Raw genomic sequence first — 11,418 nt, forward strand, 5'->3', positions numbered from 1 at the left:
ATTCAAGTCTCAAATTAGAACTTTGTGGTTTCTATTTAGTCTTTGTCCATACTCTGCAAGTGTGTTGCCAGTCAGTACTGCTGTGTCTGGGACCTTACTTATCATGTGTTCATGCTCTGCACAGGTGCTTCTTTCATTAATAGTAAATATGTCTCATTTCAGTTTGAGTAGCTTCTTGGCATAGTATCAAGGACCAAGAAAAATGGAGCTGTTCTTTTCTTTCATGGTTGTGTAGGAGGAACTGCCAGCAGAAGGATTCTGCTTGTACGTGCATCAGAGAAGAACCTGTGTAGGCAGGCTGGCAGCGCCTGGCCAGCTGTTGCTGGTAGATACGTGAGGCAGAGTACGGCATCTGCCTGGTGTCTGGTTTGGATCTGCTAAAGACCTCACAGTCATGTTTTACTAGCAAAATGTGTCATTTTGGGGGAGCAGGAATGGGGAGAACTGGAATGAAATAGAACTGAGTTCTTACCAGTAAGTCACAAAACGAGGCTCTGCTCTGCAGAAGTTTGCTGAGCCCTGTGTGGTTGGTGTTGGTTTAAGTACGAATCATATTATGATGGCAGAGTAGCATTCAACTGCATTTTTCTGTGTGTTACTCATGAACCTCATGTTTTGTTCTTCTAGATACGAATTTTCAAACTTAATACCACGTGCAGTTTTAGTTCTTCGTGCTGCTGCATTTTGTTCATAGGTTTAGTGAAAGTTTCTTCACTCTTTGCATTTTTGTTTCCTTTACAAGCTTTTGGGGCTGTGAAGTGTCTGAAACTCTGCTTCCTAGTGCTGCTGCATCAAGTTTAGTAGGCACAGCCTTTTCTTCTCAGGAATTTGCTATGGTAGATACAGTGACCAGAAAGATTCTGCAGACCTAGGCAAATACATCTATTGTTGTCTCTATTTAAGATGGATGGTTATTTCAATTCTGATCATTGTTTATATGTTAACTGAAATAAAACCCAGACACAGCTATTGAGTCAAAGGAGAATTTACTTTGAGCTTCATTTGCTGTAGCAGTCTATACAGACTGAGACAGTAATCTCCCATGTGAAGTATTCACGATATTTGGTTTGACAATGAGGCCTTCTGATAGATTTTTAATTATTAGATTGGCTTATATTTAATATTTGAGTCATAACAAAAGACCTCTAGATTAAGCATTCAGTGCCATAGGCTGGTCTTTCAGTGCTGTCATGTTTGTGGTTGTTGAGGAGCTTTTGTCTCTGACGCCAAGTGAATTGGTCATCGAAGAGTGCTCTCAGTAGCATGTCAAGGATTGTGAAAATTATGTAGAAGACCAAACAACTGGAGAAGGCAGAAGAAGGAAATTTCTTTATGAATACTAATTGGAGTGAAAATGCTCCTAAGCAGGTGACGGGATGAGTGACTGAGTCATGGTGTAATGGTGATGGGAAGCACATTTTAAAAGCCAGTCTGACATGCCATGCACTTGACAGCACTGGATCAGCATAAATCTCCAGTGCTGTTTGCCAAAATAGTTTGTTCGGGTCCTAGGTGGCTTTGAAATTAGAAATGTTGTCATTTATGCCTCTTAATTTCATAAAATGCTTACGTAATCTTGGCTGTTGGATATGTTATAACTTCCTTGTCATCAGAGCCGTTGGAGGTGTTCACCGTAGGAGTAAAGGGCTGTAGCATACATCAGGTTATTAACTACTAATTTAAGAGTCCATAGTTGCCTTGACTACAGTATCAAAAGTGTTTTTAAACTTGGTGATAGGTGATTCAGAGTGTTTTCTCTCTTTAGAAAAGAGTGTTGATATTGTACTGAGGAATCTCGTTCAACAAAAGGACCATACTGTGTGGCTATTTATTTTTATCCTGTATGACACAAATGTCAGTCTGCCCTCTTTTAATCACAAAGCTCAGTTCATTCTGCAGTATTTTTTTGTTTGTTTGTTTGGAGTTTTTTTGCTATTATAGTCTTTTCAATCAAAAGAACTTGTTTACTGATACAGCATTATATTCCACAATCTCCTGGTCTTTTCAACTAGAACGGACTTTTTTCTTTGTTAGCTGAAGTTTGTTTGTGCCTGTATAGTTACCACACATGAACTACAGTCAGTGTTGCTTTTTGAACAGCTAAGAGAAGTTTCATATAGTGTATATGGACTGGCTCAAGAAACCTGCCGATCTTGAAATACTGAAAGATTAAACTAATGTAATACTTAGCTTTTGCTTTAGCAATTAGGTAACTAATGTGCAAATCATTCTCCTGTATTTCTAGTGTAGAAATTCTCTGTACTTCTAGTCTTCCACTTCTATCTACAAATCTATTGCAGTCTGCAATAGTATGAACTTCCAGTTTATTGTGAGCACAGAAATCTTTAGCAAACAGAAAATATAGTTTAAAAAAAAAAAAGTAAAACTGAGTTAATATTAAAATAAAGCAAGGCATACTGGCTTGACTGGAAATACAGAAACCTGTATCTGAACTTACGTGAAGCTCTGTAGAGTTTCCATTTTGTCACGCAAAGCAGCATAATGGTGAAATTTAAACCCACCTGCAACAGAGTAGGCAAGGCTGTGCTAACTGGCTTAACACTGAAACTGTAAGCACAGTAGTGTAAATGCTTTCTAGAATTTTCCTTTAGACTAAAAGTATTTCTACTGTTCCTCGTTATTACCCATCACTTCCTTGTTGCAGTCTCCTTTTTCTTGCTATTAGCTTTTGCATATTGTACATTCTTGCTGCTGGTGGCTTCTGAAAAACTCTCACTAACCTTACCTCTACTGAGTGTTGTTCCTTGCTGGAGACTTGACAAACTGGAGGTAGGCCTCATAGCTAAGTTCATCTTCCAGCATGGTGTGCTCTAAACACTAAGAATAGTTTTGATTTAGTGGATATTAAGTGCAAACTTGTGTCACACAAGCCTAAGTATCTTTTTGGGCAAGACTTAGAAAATGAGAGCTTGTTGTCGTGATCTGTAGAGTCACACTATAGAGTCACAAAGTAAATGCATATTCAGTGGGCTGTAATAGCTGTCCGTGAATATGCTTGTGGATGCAGAAAATGTCCTCCTGCAGTGAAAAAACATGTAGTTTCATTTCCTTATGTGTTGAAGATGAAGGCTATACAAATTATCAGTAACCATGGCTCAACTCTGGAGTTAAATGAGGAGCTAAATGAGTTTAATGGAGATCAAGCTCCAGAGGGAGGGGGATTTTTCTGTTTTGAATGTATTGAGTTATTTCTAGGTTGGTTTTTTTTAAGCCACCTTTTTAGTGGGAGTCAGTTGGAAAGAACATTCCCTAGAAGTTGAAACTTCATTAAATTGTTATAATCTTAATCCATATCCTGTAAACAATGTAGGAATCTAAAACTGAAAGCGTCTTTAGATCTGTTGTGTAGAAACACACCTGAAATTATTATGTAGCAAAGAAAAGTCAGACAGTAAGTTCAGAATTGCATATTTCTAAGTGCATGTTTTTGAAAATGGTGCAATTTTGCTTAATATTAGACATTAGTCTTTGATATTCTGAAATGAAGCTGGCAGAGAGCAAACCTGTTGCAAGAAGGAAAGCTGTTTGCCTATGTATGTACTTGAACAAGAAGGGGTAATGCTAAAAAAGATAACAGAACTAATTTATTCAGTGCTTATGTGCGCAGTAGATGCCACATTGTTCTTTTCTTTGCTTTTCTGGAACATTTGAAATAAATGTGAAGGGACCTTGGTGTTGAAGTAGAAGCTTAAATCTGACCAAAGAACCTAATGAAATCTTTCTCCTTCCTTCTCAAAACACAAGGATTTAAGTTCCCAGAAGTAATTTTATGTAACCAACTTTGGACACTTAAAAGGGGCCTGATTTTCAGGAAGTGGTGAACCACTCAAAAGTGGTCTTAGTTTGACTTGATGAAAAATGGGTGCAGCATCAGTATGGGTAAGTTCTAAATCACTTGCTGTTTAATAGAATGTTAATTGTAAAAAAAAGATCAAGGAGTGCTTTTTGCAGTGTTCATCCTAGCTTCCTTCCAAGCAGTAGTGAGACGCTTGGTTTCTGTGGAGGCACACTATGCTTTTCAATCTCAGAAATGCTTTTCCAGCTGTTGAGGAGACACATGCTGTTAAAGAATCCACCTCCTATGAGGAACAGTAAGGATAGTCTCAGTATGTGTTGATTGTGGAGAAAAGGAAGAAATAACAGCTGATTTAAAACATGTCAGCCTCACTTATTCTAGATATTATCTTTGTAGAACAGGTTGTGAAGGTAATGGAGTTACTGCAGATTAAAAAAAAGTCATACTATGTCAGGCTGCATTAGATTTTAAACTGTACTTGAGTGGATCTTCAGGTTTATTAGTTTTACATTTGCACCTAGCTGGGTGTTGTTTGGGCTGTCTTTTTGTTTGTTTGTTTTAGTGGTGTGTGTCCTCTTGCATAGCTGTAATGTAATATTCCAAGCAAAGCATTTCCTGTCATATTCACTGCACCCATACAAAAGTAGACCATGCAATTCTTACTTTTTAATATGCTAAATATCATGTCCTCTAGGAGCAGCTACATGATTTAGATGGATATTTAACGGGTGAGTGAAGGACAACACTGAATTACAGTGCCCACGAGGTGTATAGGACTTGTGAATCTACTGAGACCATCTTAAGAATGGTTTAGACTGAGGGAAACAGAGTTGTTAATTCATAAAGGTGCTAGTCAGTGACTTAGAGAATCAAGACATAAGTTACTGAGAGGCAATATGTGGCTTCTGCGGCCTAATTCAATTTATCTTTGTACTTATAGCCTCAGGTCTTAAGAACTCTGCATGAGCCTTAGACAAGCATGATCACTTAATATCTGTGTTACTATACCATGCTCCTGGCCATTATACAGCTTTTTTTTTTTGTTTGTTTGATTTTAAGTAATCAAGGGGGAAAATGTCCATTAGAGCAAATGTGAGAAGTTGGTCTAATTTAAATATCATCTGGCTCTGGAACTTTATAGTGTACAGAATAAACTTGGTTGTTACCCAGAGTTTGGTGCTGTTCTAGAAATCCTCTTGTTTGCCTTTTTGTCCTTCAGGCATACCTCATCATTCTCCAAAGGCTGGAAAGCTACTTCATTTTCTTCCACTCAGCCGTTCAGTCTGGAGTTTTTCTATCTGCGCACAGGTTTTCAAAGCTGAATATTTAAACAAGATGTTGGTGGTTTGGCTTACTTATTTTTTTTCTTCCTTCCTCCTAAAGAAAACCAGTTGGGAAGCTACAGTCAAGTCTGACAGACCTTTGAAGACTGTAATTAAAATGTCAAAATAAGGATTTTTTTTTTTTATGGCTGTTAATTCTCAAGTTAGAACCGTCTTTTCTTTCTGCTCTTCTTTACCCTACTTCTAATGAAGTACAGGTTTTTCAGATGGCACTTCTGACATTTTAATTGCAACATGGTGGCTTGGGAAATGAAAAACAATTTTTATTCAGTTATTCAAATTATGTTTAGTTTTAATGGTTATTTCTAGTAGAGTTGATATGAAGTACTGCCCTGAGAGCCTCAAGAGTGATACAAGTGGGACTGTCATTATGAGAGAGAACAGGAAACTAACACTTTCATTTCTTGTAGGCCTGAGGATACGCTTCTTTCTGTAGGTAAAGCCTTTTAGTTAGGTTCCCGTCCTGTACTCTGTTTTGTTGTTATTAATCTTATCTTTCTCCACATTTCAGGTCAGCCAGAACAATATTACCATGATGTCATCCCCATCTCCTGTCCAACAAGCTCAAACACCCCAATCAATGCCTCCACCACCACAGCCACAGCCATCTCCTCAGCCAGGCCAGCCAAATTCTCAGCCAAATTCAAATGTCAGGTGAGCTAGACTGCAACTTTTGAGGCCCTTTGTCAGTGCTGTATGGATGAGGTTTTCAGAAGCATTCAGTATGCCTTACTCTGTTTCCATTGAAATGAATTAATTTTAACATGAACTTCAGTGAGAGCACAGGTGAGATTGTGCCGCATACACTCCGAAAACTTCAATGTTAAATAAAGAAGCTGTGTATGAAATACTTATTGAGTCTACTGGCAGAGCTACAGAGAGCCATAGCGGTGCTTACTGAAAGCATATCTGCTTACATGCTGACCATGCCTCCTTGTCAGATTCTGGCAGGTTTGATTTTATGCTTATTTTTCAGCTCTGGCCCAGCTCCCTCACCCAGCAGCTTTCTCCCCAGTCCATCTCCACAACCATCACAGAGCCCAGCAGCTGCACGAACACCTCAGAACTTTAGTGTCCCGTCTCCAGGTCCTTTAAACACTCCAGGTAAATGATCTGAGAACTATACTGCAGACTGTGAGTAGGGGTATGTTTTAGTTACTGTAAGAGTTCCCAGGAAACCTGTTATTGTTTGGCACCATGTGAACTTTACAGAGCTCTACAAAGCAGCCAGCATTGCAAGTAGTGAACATGTCACATGCAGCACATAACACATCAACATGGATATCTCAAATAAAAATCAATTGAAATCTCTTCTCATCACTGAACTATGTAATGTTTTTTTTTTTTTTTCTGACTTCCTCAATCTTTTGAAAAAAGCATGATACTTAACTTAATGGAGCAAGTTTATAGAGGTGTAATGATTACTTGGTTCCATGCAGGAAGGAACCCATAGCAATGGCATGCAATTGTAAAGGATGTAACCACTTAATTACAGGTGGCAGGCTGCTTTGCTCCAAAACACCTTCCCATGTGTACTCTGACACTTGTGCTCTTCTCTCCCAGATGTAATAAGCAGTTTCTGATACTGTGAATGGAAGTAACATACTGGCTCCTTCTCATACCAGTGTTGTGTGCTCTGCAGTTTGGAAAGCACCGCCTTAAGGAAAACTGCAGCAAATTCAGTGTGTTGATTTAGTGTTTAACGCACCAGAGTGAAGGCAAAATGAGGACCTAGAAAATGGGTATATGCAGCTTTGGACCTTTTCAGGATCAAAAAAAAAAGTATTAAATGGGAATTGCAGTTCTGTCCACAGAACACGTTTTTTTTCTATACAAAGATGAGAGGGTTGGACAAGCACTTAAACTGTAGAGGTCATCCAGTTGTGGATTGATGTGAGCTACACTTTGCCACATTTCAGATCTAGATTCTGAAATATGAGAATGCTGTTCTGCAGTATCTTTTATCATCGTTATGACATGCAGTCTTTACTTCTTGCTAGGAAATCCAAATTCTGTCATGAGTCCAGCCAGTTCTAGCCAGTCGGAGGAGCAACAGTACCTGGAGAAACTCAAACAGCTATCAAAATACATTGAGCCACTCCGACGAATGATCAATAAAATAGATAAAAATGAAGGTGAGGTTCCCTATATTTAGTCACGCATTTCACTCTGTCACCTGTCTCTTCTGATGGAAGAAGCAGTACCTTGCCATTTTTTATGGTTTCTATTCCAGGGATTAAAAAGGACAATGAAAGTTATTTGCTCTTTCTTGCCTATGAATGTAAAGATTTTACTGTGAAGAGCGGGTAGAATCCTCATCCTTAAATTCCCATCAGCTTTCCTTTACTTCTGATGTTTTTGAGACACATAGAGCTTACACAATGGATATACTTATGATTAGATAAAAGATCTTTGATCCTCACTGCTTTCTTCAGTGTTGACTGATGTTTTCACTTTTAGCAGTATACTGTATTTCTGTCTGCAAGTATGGAAGCTATTCTTGTAGTCAGTGTTTGTCTCTCTGGTATTGTTTCAGATAGGAAGAAGGACCTGAGTAAAATGAAGAGTCTCTTAGATATCCTGACAGACCCTTCAAAACGGTAACTCTTTTTCCTTTTGGCTGGACATAAAGTTCCTCAGCTCTTCCAGAAATTTGGTATTTAGCATCCAGCCATGTTGGCATTGAAGCTGTCTGTGTTGCTCAGATACCAGAAACACTTCAGCTGAGGTGACCATTTTGTGGTGATGAAATTTCTCCTTTTCTGCAGATGCCCTCTGAAGACGCTGCAGAAATGTGAAATTGCTCTGGAAAAGCTGAAAAATGATATGGCTGTGGTACGTAATGCTTTCCGCTAGCAAGAGATAAGTGATTAATTCCAAAAGGTCTTAGGATTTGGCAAGATAAATTTTCGCATTTCTTATTGCTCATGCTGTTAAGACTTCAAATAAGGTTGGACAAAATAAGAAAACAGAAAAAATGAGGCAAGCATTTACTTCATGTAAGTTACCTTTATGTATTTATTAACTGAACCGTCAAATTCTTGTGCTTTGTGCAAAGACTTGAGTAGTTTTTTCTGTGAACTTCTGCAGCTGAATTCAGGACAGATTTCCTAAATGAAAGCTGTGGATGGCTTTTCTTTTTTTTTTTTTTTTTTTCTTCTTTCCCTTAATGTTACTTTATGCAGTTTTGAGAATCCTTTGCATTGCATGCATTTACTGCTATAAAATTTTTCAGAATCAATAGAAATTTCTTTTCTGGTGATGATTAAAAGAAATGGGGCTTCTCTTGTGTTTTAGCCTACTCCACCGCCTCCCCCAGTGCCCCCCACCAAACAGCAGTACTTGTGTCAGCCACTTTTGGATGCTGTTTTAGCCAATATCCGTTCACCAGTCTTCAACCATTCCCTTTACCGAACATTTATGCCAGCTATGACTGCAATTCACGGACCACCGATCACGTATGTATCATTGACCTGCTTCTGTTTTAAATGCTTATTATTTAGGGAAAAAAATATTTATTTGTAGAAACTATTAAAAGAACTGATGGGTTTATGGACAGGTATGAGTTATATCTTTCCTTTTTACACCTCTAAAGTAGTTGACAAATGCAGTGTTGGCATAACGTTTTCACGTAGTAGTTTTGTGGACTGTGTTTTACATAGGGCCCCAGTTATTTCCCCTCGAAAACGGAAATATGAAGAGGATGAAAGACAGACTATACCAAATGTCTTACAAGGGGAAGTTGCAAGATTAAATCCTAAATTCCTGGTGAACCTGGACCCTTCCCACTGCAGTAATAATGGCACAGTTCATCTCATATGCAAGCTAGGTAAGCAAGAAGAAACTAAAGGCTGAATTCAGAAAGATGTGCTGAGCTTGATTGTAAAAATTTGAAGAGTTTTTTTGCTAACAGTCTTGAATCTTGCCAACCTGTGACTTCTGCACAAAGTCTGTACTTACCAGATTCATAGTGCTGCTTAATCATTCTGCACAACCTGCTTCAGGGTACACCTGGAGATTTCATTCACACTGATCCTTTCTTTGCACCGAAGTTGCAACTGGTGATCTCATTTAGTGTCTAGAAAATTACTTGTTGCTAGCAACAATCTTAATTCCTGATTTGACCTATACTGACTGATAGGTGAGAATTGTTCTGCCTCCAACAACTAGGACAGAACTAGAGAAATGTTGAGTTAATTTCTGGGAGGGTCTATTTCAGTTTGTACTAATGGTCACTAACAATGGTGTAATGTCAAGAAAGAAATTCAGATTGCAGCTTTTTTTCATTTCAGCTGAATAATCATAAAGTCGTACAGTCTATTAACGTGTTTTGCTCTTTAATTCCAATGGGGAAAATAGATTTTTTTTTTTTTCTCCTCCTACCCTTTGTTTGAAAAAGATGAACTGTTTTTCTCTTAAATATTAGTACATAAGGCACTTAGTTTTCAAAAATGAGGTGTCTAACTTAGTGAAGTTCAGCTGATGAAATTATGATTTTGCCAAGGTGCAAAAACATGTAAGAGATGGAGCTATGTTTGCCAGGCTTGTCTTCCAAGAATTTAGGAGTGTTGTTAAAGTGAGCAATGAGATGTACAGCCTGGTTCCTCCTTGGGGTTCAGAGGCTAGAAACCAAGCTGAATTGTGCACAGAAAAACCCCTCCATCCAGCAAGGATTGCTTTGTTCTGATGGGAAGCGTGTTTGCATTCTAGATGACAAGAATCTTCCAAACGTCCCACCACTACAGCTCAGCGTTCCAGCGGACTATCCAGATCAGAGCCCTCTGTGGATAAAAAACCCCAGACAGTATGGTACGAGGATGCTAGCATGACGTTTGTTGGGCATGTGTATGTGGTAATAGTGGGGAAATGTGAACACCTAATATTACTCTTTTTTAAACATTATTTTTTAAAAAATTATTTATTTTTATTATAACTCCATTTATCTGTTATCTGTTTTTTCCAGCAGCCAATCCCTTTTTGCAGTCAGTGTATCAGTACATGACTTCAAAACTATTGCAACTTCCAGACAAGCATTCAGTCACAGCACTCTTAAACACCTGGGCACAAAGTATTCGTCAGGCCTGCCTCTCTGCTGCATAACATCTCACTTTCTAAATTCTGAAGCAAGAAAGGTCTCAACAGCTGGCCTCTTCCACCTGCTACTGGAAAATCACAGGCATTTTGGGGAGGGTACTTCAGAAGAAAGAAGCCTTATGTTGTTTTGTTTCTAGATGTCAGGTTCAGTAGAGAACCTGATGTTAGACTTAGCTTTCATGCTTTTTATCTTCTGCCTCTGTGGACTTCTGCCAGCATTTTCAAATATACAAAGTGTGTATATATGGTTCCTGAGACTGTATTAGGATGAGGTTTTTATTGTCTTCTTAGAGAAGAAATTATTTGTGGACTTCCATCAGGAAGTCTGGTATAAGAGGGAGTAGGGAGAGAATGTCCTAATTTGCTTCAAAGTTTGCTCAGTGCCAGTATTCCTTTCACACTGTATGTTTTGTGACCTGATACTGCCCCAGAAATAAATTAGCTGCAACTAGAATGTGCTTGCAAACTTCTCAGTGGTTGCAGAATCTTTTTGCCTATTCGCTTTGTCCAGAGACAGGATAAATTACAGCTTTCTAAGGCATCCCTCAAATATGGGAGATAAATCGGGATAATTATACTTGGGGATGGGGAACCAAATAGAGAGAAAAAGTATTTTGTAGCTTATTTTAAACACTACTTTGTATAAATGGTTTTTGGTTAGTATGGACCACGTGTTGGAGTTGATGCAGTTCAGTGAAAATGCGGCATCCTTTTTTTTTTTTTTAAAAAGGAAAAAACCAACATAGCTCAGGAGCAGAATTGACAACTAATATTTTGTGCCTTTAGCAATGATGGGCACTCAAGTCAGTCATCAGCTACCTTATTATTGGGCACTTCTAATGAAAACATTTGCCACGAGTAACTCTAATTTCATGCCTACTGTGATTGTTTTATTTTCCCCATGCTTATAAGTTGGTCATACTTAATTTCCTGGTGCAGAACGATTTCAAATTTCAGATTTTCCCATTATATCCTGCTCCATCTCCCTGTATTGTGCAGCAAACCTTAAAGAGTAGCTGGGCTCTCTTACAATACTGTCAAGAAATTGCTATGACCTTCGTAAATCTGTATGGTGTCATCAGTTTTAGGATGTTTTTAAATGTGGGTACTTAGTAAGTACTGACTGAGGCAGCAGAATGCTATCAATATTTTGTACATGAACTA

The 11,418-nt window shown here is 38.4% G+C and overlaps 1 protein-coding gene across 3 annotated transcripts in view; it reads left to right on the forward strand.

Annotated features, from left to right (window-relative positions):
• MED15 (mediator complex subunit 15) overlaps positions 1 to 10,924 on the forward strand; it is a 28,697-nt gene extending 17,773 nt beyond the window's left edge. For 2 of the 3 annotated variants that reach the window (XM_086761720.1, XM_086761722.1), the window contains 9 exons: positions 5,672 to 5,814; positions 6,137 to 6,264; positions 7,161 to 7,295; positions 7,697 to 7,760; positions 7,929 to 7,995; positions 8,458 to 8,618; positions 8,823 to 8,989; positions 9,871 to 9,969; positions 10,124 to 10,924. In XM_086761720.1, coding sequence (XP_086617846.1) covers positions 5,672 to 5,814; positions 6,137 to 6,264; positions 7,161 to 7,295; positions 7,697 to 7,760; positions 7,929 to 7,995; positions 8,458 to 8,618; positions 8,823 to 8,989; positions 9,871 to 9,969; positions 10,124 to 10,260 — 1,101 coding nt within the window. In that variant the 3' untranslated portion in view covers positions 10,261 to 10,924. The remainder of the gene's footprint in view (positions 1 to 5,671; positions 5,815 to 6,136; positions 6,265 to 7,160; positions 7,296 to 7,696; positions 7,761 to 7,928; positions 7,996 to 8,457; positions 8,619 to 8,822; positions 8,990 to 9,870; positions 9,970 to 10,123) is intronic. The other variant, XM_086761721.1, reaches the window with a different exon arrangement.
• The last annotated feature ends 494 nt before the right edge of the window (positions 10,925 to 11,418 follow it).

The sequence above is a fragment of the Chlamydotis macqueenii genome, chromosome 17, assembly GCF_036417535.1.
Source record: "Chlamydotis macqueenii isolate bChlMac1 chromosome 17, bChlMac1.mat, whole genome shotgun sequence".
In the NCBI taxonomy this organism is placed as follows: Eukaryota; Metazoa; Chordata; class Aves; order Otidiformes; family Otididae; genus Chlamydotis; species Chlamydotis macqueenii.